General features: G+C 33.3%; 2 protein-coding genes across 2 annotated transcripts; one reads left to right on the top strand and one right to left on the bottom strand.

Annotated features, from left to right (window-relative positions):
* Positions 1-5,662: 5,662 nt before the first annotated feature.
* On the top strand, positions 5,663-9,290 carry LOC112525481. The gene is made up of 5 exons (XM_025135628.1): positions 5,663-5,966; positions 6,486-6,544; positions 6,638-7,554; positions 8,140-8,302; positions 8,377-9,290. The coding sequence occupies exons 3-5, from the start codon at positions 6,664-6,666 to the stop codon at positions 8,994-8,996; spliced, it is 1,674 nt and encodes a 557-aa protein (XP_024991396.1). The 5' UTR covers positions 5,663-5,966; positions 6,486-6,544; positions 6,638-6,663; the 3' UTR covers positions 8,997-9,290.
* A 3,635-nt stretch (positions 9,291-12,925) lies between these two features.
* Positions 12,926-14,292, bottom strand: LOC112525905 (dirigent protein 24-like). The gene is made up of 2 exons (XM_025136222.1): positions 13,830-14,292; positions 12,926-13,796 (listed from the first exon to the last, which is right to left on the bottom strand). The coding sequence occupies exons 1-2, from the start codon at positions 14,290-14,292 to the stop codon at positions 13,078-13,080; spliced, it is 1,182 nt and encodes a 393-aa protein (XP_024991990.1). The 3' UTR covers positions 12,926-13,077.
* Positions 14,293-16,662: the final 2,370 nt, after the last annotated feature.

Genomic DNA, 16,662 nt, shown 5'->3' with positions numbered 1-16,662 from the left:
TATATAATTTATAGTTGAAAAAATAATATTTTTTTTACAGAATAATAAATAATTTTTGTAATAATAATGTATTTATAATTAAATAAAATAAGTAAATGTTACTTAATTTAAAAAGAAAAAGACAATAAAAAGACAAAAACATAAAAGAAAACAAAAAAAAAATGATTATATAGATGATAGGGGTGGCATTAGCCTCCCCTATTTAAAATAACTTATGTTTTTTTGTAAATATGTTTATTAACTTATATGGTATTAAATCGGAGTTTTGTAAAAAGTGTTTGGATTAACTTATAGCGATACCAATAAGCTGATAAGTTGTTTTTTAGAGCATGTTTGTGATTGTTTATTCAAAACAACTTATGTTTTTTTTTAAATGTTTATTAACTTATGTAGTATTAAATCGGAGTTTTATAAAAAGTGTTTGTATTAGCTTATAGCGGTACCAAAAAGCAATAAGCTGATAAGTTTTTTTTTAGTATTTGACAAATTTTGCTTATATATGTAAAATGACCAAAAAGGACAATCTTTCATATAATAATATTTTTTATTATTAACTTATTTGATTTTTTAACATGTAAAAATTAATTTTTCATCATTTATAATAATATTTTTGACAAAAATTTATATCAATAAGATTAATAATTAACAAACATTAATAAAACATGGTTAGAATGGTAAACTGGTAATAAGCAGTTTTTCATAAGTCGGGAAGGATTAATTTATCAAAAACTGCTTATTACCTGTTTGGCACCGGTATAGGCACTTTTATTTTTTCTCATCCAAACACTAGCATTTAACTTATCACTGGTGTCAGACTGAAATAAGTCAAAAAACACCTAAAATAAACAATCCCAAACACCCCTTTAGTGTTTGACAAATTTTGCTTATAAATGTAAAATTACCAAAAAGGGTCGGAGCTATTATGTTGAATAAAACTTGGTCCCAAACTGGATTCCTCCAATCTACCTCCGATCAAAGAAGAATGGCATTGCCGGCGGTCCAGTGTTCATCTCTTCAATGTCTTCCCACCTTCAAAAACACAGAATCACCGCCAGCCCTCCATCCTCTGCCAGCCCTCCATCCTCATCACTCTTAGATTCCTTTGCCTCCAACCCTATTTTCTCCAGATTCCTCTCTTCAGATTTCGACTCCACACAATTCTCCTACGAAGCTCTCTCTTCCGACACCGTCGCTACTCGTGCCGAAAATATCCAAGACAACATCCGTCTCCTCGAGAAACAGTTTCATTCAGAGGTCATGTCTCATCTCCTCGAGAAACAGCTTCACTCTTACATATATTCGATTTCACAGTTTCGATTTCTCTGGTTCGATTTCACAGATTTCATAGGTTCGATTTCTCTGGTTCGATTTCAGAGATTTCATAGGCTCTGATTTTCTGGTCGGTCGATAATTGATCTCTGATTTTCTAGGTCGGTCGCTTGACTGAGGAAGGAGAGTTTGGTTGGTATCAAAAACTGATTAATAAAAAGGTAAAGAGTATTAGAAAAAGGTTAAAATGGTAAATTGTTAATAAGTTGATTTTGATAAGTTAGGGCCTAGAGGGATTGACTTATCAAAAACTGCTTATTACCGGTTTGGCACCGGTATAAGCAGTTTTTTTTCTTCTGATCCAAACACTAAAAATTGTTTATCACCGGTACCACACGGAATAAGTCAATAAGCACGTTAAATAAGCAATCCCAAACACCCCATTAATGTACTTTTATGTTTGAAATGATTAAATTTTTGAATAACTCTTTGGAATGAACAAATTTTTAGACATTCTAAAACAAGTTAAATAAATTCTTAGAGTTTATTAAATCTGTTAGATACATCCTTAAGGTAACCAGCAATCTTTTTAGCGGGTAAAAAATACAAAATAGAAAAAAAAAACCCTAAAAACTAATATCGGCCCATCTTGTGTCCACCCGTCGCCCTGCACCACCGGCCATCACCACCTCCCGCGACCCAACCCATCATCGTTGCCACCTTCTTCAACCCAATATCAATCTCGTTGTTTGGCTCGATTTCAGACTATCGTACCATCACACCCGTTGTTTGGTTCGATTTCAGGCCATCGCACCCGCTGTTTGGTTCATTCAGGCCATCATACCAGTCTTAATCCCTCTGTTTGGTTTGATTTGATTTCCTATTCGATTCATAATTCCTTGTCGTCAAATTGTTGAGATCCTTCACAGCGATCGGTTTTAACCCTAGTTATTTATTTTTCAGATTCAAATAACATAATGACTATTGTTTACACTTTATCTTCGTATTAAAGACATCATCAGGTGTGTCACACCCAGCATGCCCCGAAGGCATCTTACCTTATTCAATTTCAAGTGAGGCTGTTGTTAATGATGAAGACCGTGATGAATGTGATACTATTGTTGGTGATGAAGAAAGTTATGAAAGTGATGATGTTGTTAGACATCAAGAAGGGTTACAAGAAAGTCAAATAGTTGTATCTTCACCATAAATTAATGATGCAAATGAAGAACTTTTCATGCCACGACCTTAACATAGATTAGGCGTTACTTTGGTATATTTTAGCACAACTTAAGGTATATTTTGGCACAATTGTTGGTATTTTTTTTGTGTAACTTTTGGTATATTTGACGCAATTGTTGGTATTTTTTGGTACAATTTTTAGTATATATTTTGGTTTAACTTTTGGTAAGTTATGCTCAAAGTTTGTATGCAGATTATTTATGTTTTAGATACAGCTTTTGTATCTTTTGGGAAGAGTAATGAGAATGGTATATTTGTTTCATTTTATAAAGGTAAGTACTTTTTTTGTTCAAAACATATTTAAGGACTTAATCGTTCAAAATATAAAAGTCCATTGGCTTTTTTTCCAGACCTTTTCCATTATTTTACCATATTAACCAGTTTTATAGGTTATAAGAATGTATCTAACAGGTTTTAGAAAGTCCAGTGAGTTATTTAATAGGTTTTGGAATGTCCAATGACTTATTTATTCCAAAAAAAATTATCCAATGACTTAATCATTCCAAACACTAAAGTCCATTGAGTTTTTTTGGACTTTTCTCTAAAAAACTAAACCAAATATCCAGATTATTTGTGTTACTTCTTTTATCCTGTTATTCGTTTTTTTGTGTTCGGTTATGTCTTTATATTATTATTTTCTATTTTTTTAATATTTATAAATCATTCTTTAATTTGAAAAATAGTTAATTTCGGATTATTTAGTTTATTTCGTTCTACATCTATCTGATGGATTGTAAGGTTTTCCGATAAAAAAACGAGACAACGGAAGCAAATAAAACAAAACATAATCCTCCAGAGATCTGGTTATAAATTAATATCCAGATAACAAAAGCAACATAGAAAAGAGTAGAGATCGACCTTCAGATGAATGTGAAGAACCCAGTAGCAGAATTCTTTCTATCACGTGCACACCCCAAAGTACTATCATGCTAACAAAAAATCGCCTCCTTTTCTTTGTCTGAAATCGCCAAACACACACTTGTCTGTGTTGTGTAGAAATCGGCCAAAACCCTATTTAGGAGGGTAGTGGTGCGCCAATTTGTAGAGAGGAGGGGGAGGAGGCTTTATATCGAATTCGTCTTAGGTTTAGGGATCAACATTCTTTAAATAAGGATTAATCCCAATTAAACCCTAATAAGTTAGGCCAAGGCCAATTTTTAATCATGCTAAGTAAGTTCAGACTAATATCCACTTAGTCCATTTAGTAATTTAATTAACACTTTTAATTGATTACTTATTAGTTGTGTATCCGCGCAATGCGGTAGAAGCGGTGAATTTTAACGATATTAAAGTTTTACTGGTTTTATTAGAGAAGATTTAACGATGATATAAGTTACATTTGGTCTTTACATATTAATACAATTTGAATAAATAAGAGTTATGGTTCCAATTACAGTCTATCGATGAAAAAAATTATGACAGTTTAAAATCTAACATATTTAAAATCCAACATATGTAAACAACTCCACAAATGTGTTCGATTTACACTAAGAGCAAATAATCAAGAGAGTGAGAGTTCTAGAACAATTGAATGAGAGATGAATGAGAGAACTTTTAATAACTCATGGTGAATATCAGTTTGAATCTCACATTGGGGGATAGGGAGAATACATAGAGGTATGAGAGAGTGAAGTCATGAGTAAAATGTGTCAAAAGTATGTTGAGAACATGAAAAGAAAAGGTAATGATGTGTATTGGTAACTTGCACTATATGTTATTTTAATTGTAGATTAAGAGATTTTAAGACTAAATGCATAAAGTAGTAGTATTTAATGCATTATGAGTTGTTTTTAAGACTTTGTGCATAAATGTATAGTACTTTGTGCATTAAAAATTGTTTTTAAAACTTTTGATAAATCTGGTTTATAAAGTAGTATAGATTAAATTCTTTATTTCTTGCATTTGGATTGAACTTTATGTGCGACCCAATAGACCCAATGCAATTGACAGTGTCACTATTTTGTTGTGTCTATGAGCATATCTCTAACACTGTTTATTTGCAATTGCTCACTGATCGAGAAATATATTGACTATCTTGGGGTTGTGCCACCTAGTTGGAAAACCAACAGAGAAACCCATTTTCCACCTTCTTCTTCTTCTTCTTCTTCTTCTTCTTCTTCATTATGCTTAATCTACTAATGTTCAGCATAATTTAATTCAGGTAGTAGGTTTTGTATCATAAATTGTTAGAGAAAATTTATACAAGAATATTATTCATATTCGTATGTTTTTAAGGTGTTTACGTTTAAATGTTTGTGATTGTGTTTTGAATTTCTGAAAATTAAATAATGAATTTATAATCATTATAATCTGTGTATGGATTTGGATTTGTGATCGTGGTTATTGGTGATTTGAAGGGTGGTAGTGGTTCAAAAATAGAACGTAATCAAATAAAGTAATCAATGTCATATTATGTCATTGCTGTCATATTGTTTTCTTATGACAGAACAACTTACGAGAAGTAAAAAGTTACCACAACCTAACGGGCTGTTTGGAAGTTGTTGAATGATTTGGTATAAAATGATTAAGTTGTCAGAGTGATTAAGAGACTCTCATGATATAGTACAAAATGAAATATAATTGTTTGGTAATTATTTACAATGAAATTATGACGCTTAATGGTTAAAGGGAACTCATGATACAAAATCATTCAGAGGGTTTTGGAACCATTAAGAGACATGTTTTTTTTTTGTCAAACAAGATTCACCTCTTAAAGATTATGAGGTTGCCTCTTAATAAAACTATTAAAAAATAAACAAACAACCCCTAAGAGTTGAAATTTAAAGGCGTTAGTGGAGGGAACAAAACCAAAAAAATTTACATACTATATAAGGGTTTCTTTTGTAATAAACGAAGTTCAAGGACAAGAACCATGATATTCACTATAATATAGGGATCAAAACCGTAATTTACTCTAAAACAAAGGGAATTATATGACATGTGGATTAGTGTAGGGGGTATTTTGAAAATAAAATCAATTGCAGGTAAATCCGTGCTTCATCCATACGAGAAAACTCCAAATCTAAAACCCAATCCAAGGAATTTCCTGTGAAATTATGGCGGAACAACTTGTCAACTCGTTGACCAGAATACTATTTAAGTATTTATATATGCTGGTGGGCGCGTACAGTGATGCAACTGAAACCCATAAACCCTAGATTGCGTTTCTCTATTGAATTCAATTCAGCCACCGGTTTATTCAATTTAATTGATTTTTCATAATTCCATTGATTTATCGTAATACCATTTTCTTCGGCTTGAGTGATCTTCTGATTAATCGAAAACCTTCGCCTTTTAAGAACCCTAAAAAATCAATAATCTTTGGCTGATTTTCTCCAATATTCTGTTATTTGATTAATCCTCTCGAATTTGATCGGTTACCATATTAGAAACTTGGACGATTACGTACCCATTTCTTAATAATTTCGATTAAGAAGCCGAATCCCTCACATAAGGTTTGTTTTTATTGATTCAATTTCAGCTCAAAGTTCTTGAACAACATGTGATCAGTGATTTTGATTAGTTGTTAAATAAACTGATGTGATTCAATTCCGCTTTTGGTTTGGTGAAGTGGGTATTGAATGATTGTGTTTCTTAATTAACCATGAATGTGGGTTTATTTACTGCCTGCATATGTATTGATATTCTTCTTTAATTATGATACTCATGATGATGGTTTTCTCCATGTCTTTGCTTTTTTAGCAGCAGTAATGAAATTGCCCTTTTTTTTTATCAGTTTCTGCCAAGTAATTTAGGTCATATTTCAGATTAGGATCAATAGGTTTTTGTAAATTGATGCTCATGAATTTAGGTATTCATTGGCTCTTGGGTTTGTCATTTGTATGAAATCAAAGGATACCTCCAAAGATAGGGGAAGACAAGATTTTCTAGCTGTTTAAGATATGAATGAAATCAGTTTGTTGTTTTTGTTTCTGTTTCTGTTTCATACTGTTGATTATTAATCTATGTTGTAGACTTGTAGGTAAGTTTCTAAAAAGTGAGGGTCTCGCAGCCATTTTTTGAGGAGTTTAAGGTTTGTACTCTTCTCTAATTGTATCTATGCGCGCTAAAATGACCGTTTAGATGGTTAAACATGAGTACTGATCATATCTATGTTAGATACTAGTCTGCATAGATTTAAAATTGTTGAAGATGATGGCAACTGAACAAAACAAGCCAAGTGTCATTGCAAAGTTGATGGGTCTTGACGAAGTGCCGTCTAAGCAGCAGCCCGTTTATAGACACATTAGGGTCTTTTCTGAAAATTATCTACAGAAATCTGCCTCTATAGTTTCACGACAGAAAAGATCAAGTAAATCTAGGCAAAAGAGTCGGCAGATATTGAAGAAGGCGAATGCAACAATAAATGATTCAAGCAAGGATGTTTCATTGAGATATGTTGAGCAAAAAAGGGATTCTTTTGATGGTAAGCAGTATTTGAAGTCAACAATTGTCGATCATCAAAACAACGCGCAGAATGGAAAATTAGGCAAGGGTATTGAAGAAAGAAATGGTTCGCCTGCAAATGTTCCCAGATCGAATATTGGGAATGTAAAACGTGGCTCTAAACCTTCTTTTTTACTTGATTCTGATACTACATTTGCCTGGGAATTTAAGAAGCAGCTTCTTGAAAGATCCAAAAGGACCAAAATTTGTCAAGAAATTTGGTCTAGCAGACGGGTTAATAATCTAGTCGAAGGACCATCTTTGCCTGATTTTGAGTCCAAACAGAGATCAAAGTTGGGAACACAGGTTGTTATCTGCAAAACTGATGGTTGGAAAGATAAATCTATGACCAAACTACCATTATTGAAACGCTTTAATTTCTCTTCGATTCCCAACTCAAAGTTGAAGAAAATGTCCAAAGGTGATTTCAGTTCGAGCTCTGGGAGACACAACCACAACAACTTGTCTACAAACTCTGAGGATGTTGAGTTTTCTTCTAGTGATGCCATGATCAAACAGATATCTGAGCAGATAGCCTGCAATGATTCTGCAAAAGAAGGATGTTTTCCCTGTTCGTTGGATGTTTCTTTCGAACAGGTAATACTTGCCCCTTTTGCTGTTATTTCTATGATGTCATTTGGTCAATTTTTAAGAATGAACAGCTGCTTGTTCTTGATCCTTTTGCTGGAATTTTTTAAAGATTAGAAATAGAAAGATTCGAGTTATGTTGTGGTACTTAACAATCCCACTTGTTCTTCAAGATTTTAGCTGAAAACAGACTTTTTTTGTCAATTAAGTTATATCCCACAAAAGTTGCAAGAATTAACTGATGCGATTTGGTTCACAAGATTCCTATATCTGTCCTTTTTTGGGTAACCGTGGGTTTCTGGTCAGCTTACGAATTGTCTGGAGTCGTCCCCCGGGCGACCACGAATGGCCTGGAGTCACACGCAGGTGAACTCCATGGCCACAAATATCTGTCTTTATCGAAAGGTGTCGACAAATAGTTGAATATTTGATTGCAACTTTGTGTCAAGTTAAATGTTGCATTTTTCACAAGAAATAGACGAAATTTATGCGTTTCTTGTCGGATGTTGTTCCTTCATTGCTGTTTCTCTTCGGGTTCTTCTTTCCCTTTTCCCCCAGATTGAAGCTAAACATACATGGTTACGTGTTGTCCAGGATTCATCGTTTGAAGACGGATTTACGACTTTCAATTGCATAGATATCGACGATGGACTTCCAAAGAGCACAGGTGAAGCTTATCAGCCTAGTCCAAATTCAGTCCTGGAACCAGATAACTCATCAATCTCTGATGGTGATGCTGTTAGCACCGATCTTCATGGTTAGTGTATTTAAAATGACTCATTTTTCTTCATAATGTGTAAGAATCTAATACGAAAGTGTTAAAAACGGTAGGTTTGTGGATGAAACTTCAAATTCTCAAGTCAGAATCGGAAGAAAACCAGTCTAAACCCGAAATGGTTACATTAAGTGACGAAGATGCTACCGAAAGATCTTCTCTCGGTGTTGGTCAAAACACGAAGCCCATTAGATCTTTTGGACCAAAAGGAAGTCGAGAATTTTCCTACCTAGTCGACGTGCTGAATGATTCCGGTTTTCTTGGCAGCAAAATGGAGGTAAATTATGTGAGATCGGAATGCATGATGAGCACCTTGCTCTTTGAAACATTAGAGAAGAATTACGGGAAGCAAGAATCGTGGAGTAAGGCCGATAGACAGCTCTTGTTTGATCGTATAAACTCAGGGCTATCGGAGATTTTTAGACCACAATTAGATTTAATGATTTGCTCCAAGCCTTTGAGGAGAAAAATGGTTACCATTTTGAGTAGGGATATTGTTGAGGAAGAACTATGGAATTTGCTACTTGGTCAAGAAAAGGAAGTCAACGGCAACTTATCGGAGAAAGCGGTCGGGAAGGAACCGTGGTTAGAGTTGGTGGACGAAGTGGGTTCGATCGTTGGAGAGATTGAAGCCTTTTTGTTCGATAAGCTTGCAACAGAGTTAGTCGTGATTTGAAGATTATTACATTCTTTTTTCTAAGAAACGTACATGAAAAGTAGGGATGAGTGTCGAAACGGCTTGTAACGGCTCACCTTTTCGATGAGCCATGGTGCACCGGGATCGGTCACGCTATACGGGTTACGGGAAGTGATTATATAGATTGATTTGAATGTAATTTAAGGGTGTATAGCAACACGTATTGTGGTTCACTTATTTAGATTGAGAGTGGATAAAGGTCGAGTTTGGTTTGCTTAAAAGAGTTTTCTGTAATATATAGGCGAGTTTGGTTTTCAGGGAGGTATACTTGTACAAACACTCGTTTTTTTACTATTTGTTTTTTTATTAACCTGGATATTCAACCCGCTATGCGAGCTGACTAATCCCAGGACAACCATCTGCTTTGCAGATAGCCCAGAGTCACTGCATTTGAACCTTCGTGGCCACAAGGGGATTTTTATTTCTCGTTGGATTTGAATCTGGGATCTCCTGGTACTTTTGATCTTTGGAGTCAAGCTCAAACCAATCAGGCACCACCCTTGTGGTTTACATTTACATACCATACATATAAATAGTTATCAAGATGTTTTTCGATTTTTCATTCCAAAACCATACTTTCTGAACGGTGTAGGATTGGTCGGATTGATTAAAAAATTCGCCTTCTTGCACGAATATATTGGCTATAGGCCACAACCATTCCTCCATCTTTCTATTCTTAGAAGATCAAACCTTCAAAGACAATAATCTAATCAAACCATCATGATTACATTGCAGGGACGTTTCAATTTTTTTGGAGGTCTTGCTACATCTAAAACTTTTGATTACATTGCATAAAAGAGATAATAGAAAATATATGTTAAGAACAAAAATGGGTTAAACCTAAAACGATTAACAATCTGAAACTAAATCTAAACCATTAATGATTTGAACCTAAAAACCAAACAATTAATGGTTTGAATCTAAATAATTTCGGCTATAGTTTTACACAGGTTGATAAAAGACCCTTAACACATGTAAATTTGGACCCCAAAATTTATAGATATATATAGTAAATAAAAATACACATACATTGATCGTAATTTCATTTATATAAATGAGTTTACAGATATTTTGATTATATATATTGAATACATATATATATATATATATATATATATGTGTGTGTGTGTGTGTGTGTGTTTTCAATTATTGTTGTGTAAATGACAAATAGAGTTATATGGGATATACGAATAAAAAAAATTGGGTGTAACCAACGAAAATGAATAGTCTAATTAATTTAATGTTTTGATAATAATTACATCAATAAAAAAACAAAGTTCGAGAAAAAGAAAATTAGGATTGCGATACCTAAAAATGTCACTTTATTGTTGGTGTTTTTTCTTACAAAATTACAAATTTAAAAACTATAAAAAACATAAAAACAAAAATAATCAAAATTCTACAGTCTCAACGGAGACTTCTCCTTAATCCAAGTTCCATTGTCTTTTTACATATATTGATAAACTCGTGTATACTCTTCTGCTATAGATGAGAGATGGAAAAGAAGAGGGGAGAGCATACCAGTAGTTTAAAGCTCATACACAGAGATGGAGAACACATAAATGAAAAAAAACCCCAGAGATTGGGGGATTTAAAGATTGAAGTTGAAATGTACCAAGAGAAGGGGAAGAGATTTTGAGTTAAGTGTAAACATTAATTTGCAAAATTACTGAGATAAAAAAGTCAAAATATGAAAAGAAAAAAAAGGAGGAAAATAGGATATTTGCGTCAAGAAGATGTCACGTCAGTCTATCATGATTCTGCTTTATATAGATATAGATTATATAACTTAATTAATTAATTATATATTATTATTAATTAATTAAGTATTAAGGATACATGTTTTTTAATAATTGTATAAATTAATTTAACTTTATATTGTTATTAATTAATAAAGTATTAAAAATATGTAGTTTTTAAATTATATATTTGTAATATGATTTCTTTTTCAATATTTACACTTTATATCTTTATAAATATTAATTTTGTTTCTTTGTTTTCTCTATTTTTTCATTTTTATTCTACACTCTTATTATATTTATATAATTAAGATCCCACAAGTAAATAAAAAGATATTTAATAGTGATCTCATTTTGAAGGTATCGATGAGACGATTTTAATAATGTAACTTGTTAAAATAAAAACTTATTTTTAACGTATTTTAGTTAAATACGCTTATATATGTTAATATGATAATTGTGTACAATGAAAAACGATAAAGTAAGATATATAAAACAAATTAAATAAATAATTATAAGAGTATAAAGTGTAAATATTAAAAATAATTTCTAATGGTGTAACTTGATAAATAAAAATGTATTTTTTTAATGTCCTACACAACGCAAATATAATTATAGTCAAACGACGTTACTAAATCAACGGTGGTCGCCAGTGATTTCAAATGGGTGGTGGTCCGTAGTGGTTCAGAGAGCGATGTTCGGGAGTGGTTCAGATCGATGGTGGTCCACGGTGGTCCAAATGGTGGTCAGAGTGGTTCAGATCGGTGGTAGTCGCTGGTGGTCGACGGTGGTTCAAATTGGTGGTAGTCCATGGTGCTTTAGGTGGTGGTGGTCGGATGTGGTTCAGATCGGCAGTAGCCGGCAGTGATTCAGATCGGTAGTAGTTGACGGTGATTCCTATCGATGGTGGTCCGTTGTGGTTCAGATGTCGATAATGGTTCAGATCGATGGTGTTCCGTTCAGATGGCGGTGATCGGCGGTGGTTTAGATCGGTGGTAGTCTGCGGTGGTTCAGATGATGATGGTCGGCAGTAGTTCAGATGGCAGTGGTCAACGGTGATTCAGATCAACGATGGTCGAAGGTGGTCGACGATGGTCATATTAGGTTTTATGAGATTATGGTATATTAAGTTTAGGACATATCTGGTATTATAAAAATATTAGAAAGATACTCTTGCAATGTAGCGAGATACATATTGATTTTAATATTTTATTTTATTTTTTATCTCAGTCGATGTTATAGTATGGTCTTCTGTGATTTTTAAAAAAACGATGATTTTTTTTATTTTTGAATAAAATATAAATTTAAAAATATCATAAAATTTTGACAAAAATATATCGATATTAGTATCAAATTAACTATTTAAAATTCCTATTTTTTGTGTAATTTTTTAATTCAATTTTTTTTATTATAATTTAATTTAGGTTCAATAATGAAGTAATTTATATTTGGTTTAATGATATAATTTTTTTATAAAAATAATGATTAATTATTTTGTTATAACTCGATAATTATCTTAATTATATTTTAGATTTTTATATTTTAAAATAAAATGTTTATCATCTATTTGATTATGTTTATCCACAGTTAGAGTAACTCCAACCTCATCACAAAAAAAAAAACACCAAAAACACCAAATATGGTGGGCCCATAAAGACTAAAAAAAACTTAACTCCAATCATACTCTAAAAAAAAAACCAAATTTGTGGACCCCACATTAAAATAACCCAATCAACCCCTAAATTATTAAATGAAAAATGGTTTTTAATACAAATTAATGGGTCCCACCTAGTTTTGCCGTTCAAGAAACCCACGGCATATTTGCCGTTCAAATAAGGGATCTGGCAAAACCTAAATTCATTTGCCGGTCGATTGGAGAGGTCACAAACGACAAATCCCTAAAATTGCCGGTTGATTGGAGATGTTTTTAGTCATACGAATTCAAACATGAAGCTTTAATAAGGTATATTTATGCATAATTTACTTGTAATCTTGAATTTTAAGTAATATGCATCAATATACAGTACTTCATGCATAAAAAATGGTTTTTAAGAGTTTTTGTCAAATGTTTTATAATATAGTATAGATTAAGGTTAATTACAATTAAAATTAAAATTAAAATTAAAATTAAAAAAATAATACAATTAATATGATTATGAAAATTATTTTGTATATAGAAAAAGAAACCAATATTATAAACTTTGAAAATCCACCATACAAATACAGATATTGATCACAGATCACTCCAAGGTACGACAATTTAAGCAGAAAGTAGGACAACCATAACCTACAAGTAATTCACACCACACTAACTTCATGGTCTATGATTCAGTGAGGTAGATATTAACGTGGACAATGGTTTCCACACCATCGGTGGTGTGTTCATCCACCTGAGGCAGACTCTCAATGGTCGCATACCCTTTAGCCTCCTCATACTTTCCGGTCCCACCGATCACGGCGATGTGCGATACCTCCGACGCCGTCCGATGAACCCCAAAGAAACTGATTGTATCTTCCACCTCGTGGTCGCTGCCATGAAACAGTGTCGTCAGTGCGAACGTATGGCTACTCCCATCCAACGAGCTCGACAGGTAAAAACCCTGTCCTCGGCCCAGCACGCCGGTGCCTAGCTCGTGTCCTTCGGTTATTTCGTTGTCGATAACGGTGATTGACCCGAACATGAGTTGTTGGAGTGTTATCCCTGCCGGAAGTTGACCGGCTGCGACGAATGGTAGGTTGTTTCCGCCGTTGCCGACGTTGTTGTTCCCGGTGTTTTGAAGGACGGTGTTGGCGTTTGGATTGTTGGGGTTGTTACCGTTAAAACCGGCCAAGTATGGGAGGTTATTGTTGTTGACTATACCGTTGATGTCGTTTAACGGGACCCCGCCGGTGATTGGGAAAACTTGGCTGTTGGGTGTAGAGAAGGGAACAACGTTAGCACTAGAACTGGCTACAATTCCTGTAACGACCCTGCTTGTAGACTGAGATCCTCCTAGAACATCGTGCATGAAGAAACTCAACGTGGGGTGTCCCGCACCAGCTGCAACCGCACCGCCACCGGTTGCAACAGCACCGACACCAGCACCCGATCCTCCAGCCTTAGTAGCACCTGCAGCACCCGCCCCTCCAGCTGGTGTAGCACCTATAGCACCCGCCCCTCCAGCTGGTGTAGCACCTATAGCACCTGTCCCTCCGGCCTGTGTAGCACCGGCCACTGGTGCCACATTGGTGGCGGGTGTTTTGATGATAGGTGTAGCCGGTAAAGGGACAGCTGGGGACACCACTGGTGCTGGTGCCACCGTGGCGGGGATTTGACCACTTGGTAGCGAAGCCGTTGGATCTTCATGAGGGGTGTCAATCTCGCCGATTGAACCAGTGGTACCGGGTTGATTGGTTGGAAGTGGATCGTCGAGTGCAGGTGGCAGGTCGTTTGTGGTATCTATGAGGATTCGAGTCCCATAGGAAGATTGTACAGAACGGGTTAGAAATAAGATGCAAATTGTGGTTTTGAAAATGGCAGAAGTGGATATGGCCATCTGGATGTTGTTTCTGTTTAGATGACAAAGGAAGATGTGTGTTTAGATGATGAGGTAGTGTGTACATATGGGCATATATATACATACAATATATATATATATATATATTGTATATATATATATATATATATGTACACAATGGAGTTGCTGAGATGAATGGGGGAGCTGTTTAATTATGTGGGGTGTTTTGGGTAAACAACTACCTTACTATGCATATTTGGTCTACTTGAACAACTCAAACTTTTTCTCTTTTTGTTTTAATTATTCTTAGTCATAATTTATGATAAGTAGTTTGATTGAAATTATATGAAACACTATTATAGAATATGATATTCCACGCGATTATATTAAGGAGGGTTAAGATGAGAAACATAAGATGAGATATTTACTCTTAGGTGTACATTAGAATAACATGCACCAAGATATGCAAGGGATCAATCCGTGTATCAAACACGGTTCATGAGTGAATTTGAGATTAAATATGATTAAAGATACAATTTTTTTCTTAATTTTCTCACTTTAACTCTCATTCGCCTATATATATATATATATATATACTAACTTATAAACCAGATTTATCAAAAGTTTTAAAAACAATTTTTAATACACAAAGTACTATACATTAATACACAAAGTACTATACATTTATGTACAAAGTCTTAAAAGTCTTAAAAACAACTTATAATGTATTAAATACTACTACTTTATGCATTCGGTCTTAAAATCTTTTAATTTATAATTAGAATAACATATATTACAAGTTACCAATGCACATTATTATCTTTTCTTTTCATGTTTCTAAGATATTTTTGACACCTTTCACTCATGCCTTCACCCTCTCATATCTCTATGTCTGCTCCCCTTCCTCCAATGTGAGATTCAAATTGATATTCACTATGAGTTATTAAAAGTTCTCTCATTCATCTCTCATTCAATTGTTCTAGAACTCTCGGTCTCACTCTCGATCTCTTGATTCTTTGCTTTTGGTGTAAATCGAACACATTTGTGGAGTCGTTTATATATGTTGGATTTTAAATATATTATATTTTAAATTGTCATACAATTTTTTCATCGATAAACTGTAATTGGAACCATAACTCTTATTTATTCAAATTGTATTAATATGTAAAGACCAACTGTAACTTGTATCATCGTTAAATCTTCTCTAATAAAACCAGTGAAACTTCAAAACCGTTAAAATTTATGGCTCCCGACATATTGCGCGGGTACGCAAATTGTATGTGTGTGTGTGTGTGTGTCTTACATGGTTGTTATAACGTAGTAAGTTCATATTTTGACCTGGTGGCTATAACAAATTAAGATTATATAAACATACCCGGTTGTTGTTATATATATATATGATTGGGTAAGATATCAATACTAATAACGTATTTTTCTTACCTGATTTTGTTTGGCAATCGGGTAAGGGTTTTTACATAATCGTTTATATCTAATTTGAGAATTTAAGCCAAAATCCAAATGAAATAAAGAAGAAGAAAGATGTATGAGAATGCATTGCATATTATTACAACAAGACCACAACTTATATAAATACATTCATATTGTTGTAGTGATCATATGATTCAAAATATAATTATTTTTACAAAGAGCATTACATTTCTATATATAAATAATATCTTAGTTCAAAAAGTTAAAAGTATCAGGAGGTCTCAGGTTCAAATTCAATGAGGAATAAAAATCCCCTTATGGCCATGGAGGTTCAAATACGCTGACTCCGGGTTATCTGCAAAGCAGGTGGTCGTCTTAGGATTAGTCGGCTCGCATAGCGGGTTGGAATTTGGATATCTAGGTTAATCAAAAAAAAATATCAGTCAAGGGTTTGTGTTAAATTCATTAAATACTAATCTATTTTAATAAATTTCTTTATTATATCGTTGTGTTTTCATTTTTCTTTATTACATCAATGCATTTTTAAATTAATTTTTATTAAAGCATGATATTTTTAAAAATCTACTCATTATAGCAATGAGTAATTTGTTATCTTTTAAATCGGTCTAACTCTAACGTTTTGTTGCTTATTTGACTTAAATAAAGTAACGTGGATGATACATCATTTTGATGACATGATTAAAATAAAAGAAACTTCTTTCAGATTATTTTTAAAGATTTTCATTTTTTCTTGCGATGATTTAAAAAACATTTCAGTTTTTTTTAATTTTTTTATTAAATTGCATGCAAATTAAATATGTTATAAATAAATATAATATATTATTTTCAAAATAACTATTTTGTTTGTAACAAAAGAAAGTAACACTTGTTTTATTTTGTTTTAAAAAATACATATATTTTAAAGTTTTTTTAGAATGTTAGAGAGATAGATTGCGCTATATAAGTTTTCTTACTATTGTA

Source organism: Cynara cardunculus (genome assembly GCF_001531365.2).
Source record: "Cynara cardunculus var. scolymus isolate 2C chromosome LG 13, CcrdV1, whole genome shotgun sequence".
NCBI classification, from domain to species: Eukaryota; Viridiplantae; Streptophyta; class Magnoliopsida; order Asterales; family Asteraceae; genus Cynara; species Cynara cardunculus.
This window is presented reverse-complemented; position numbering and strand designations above follow the sequence as displayed.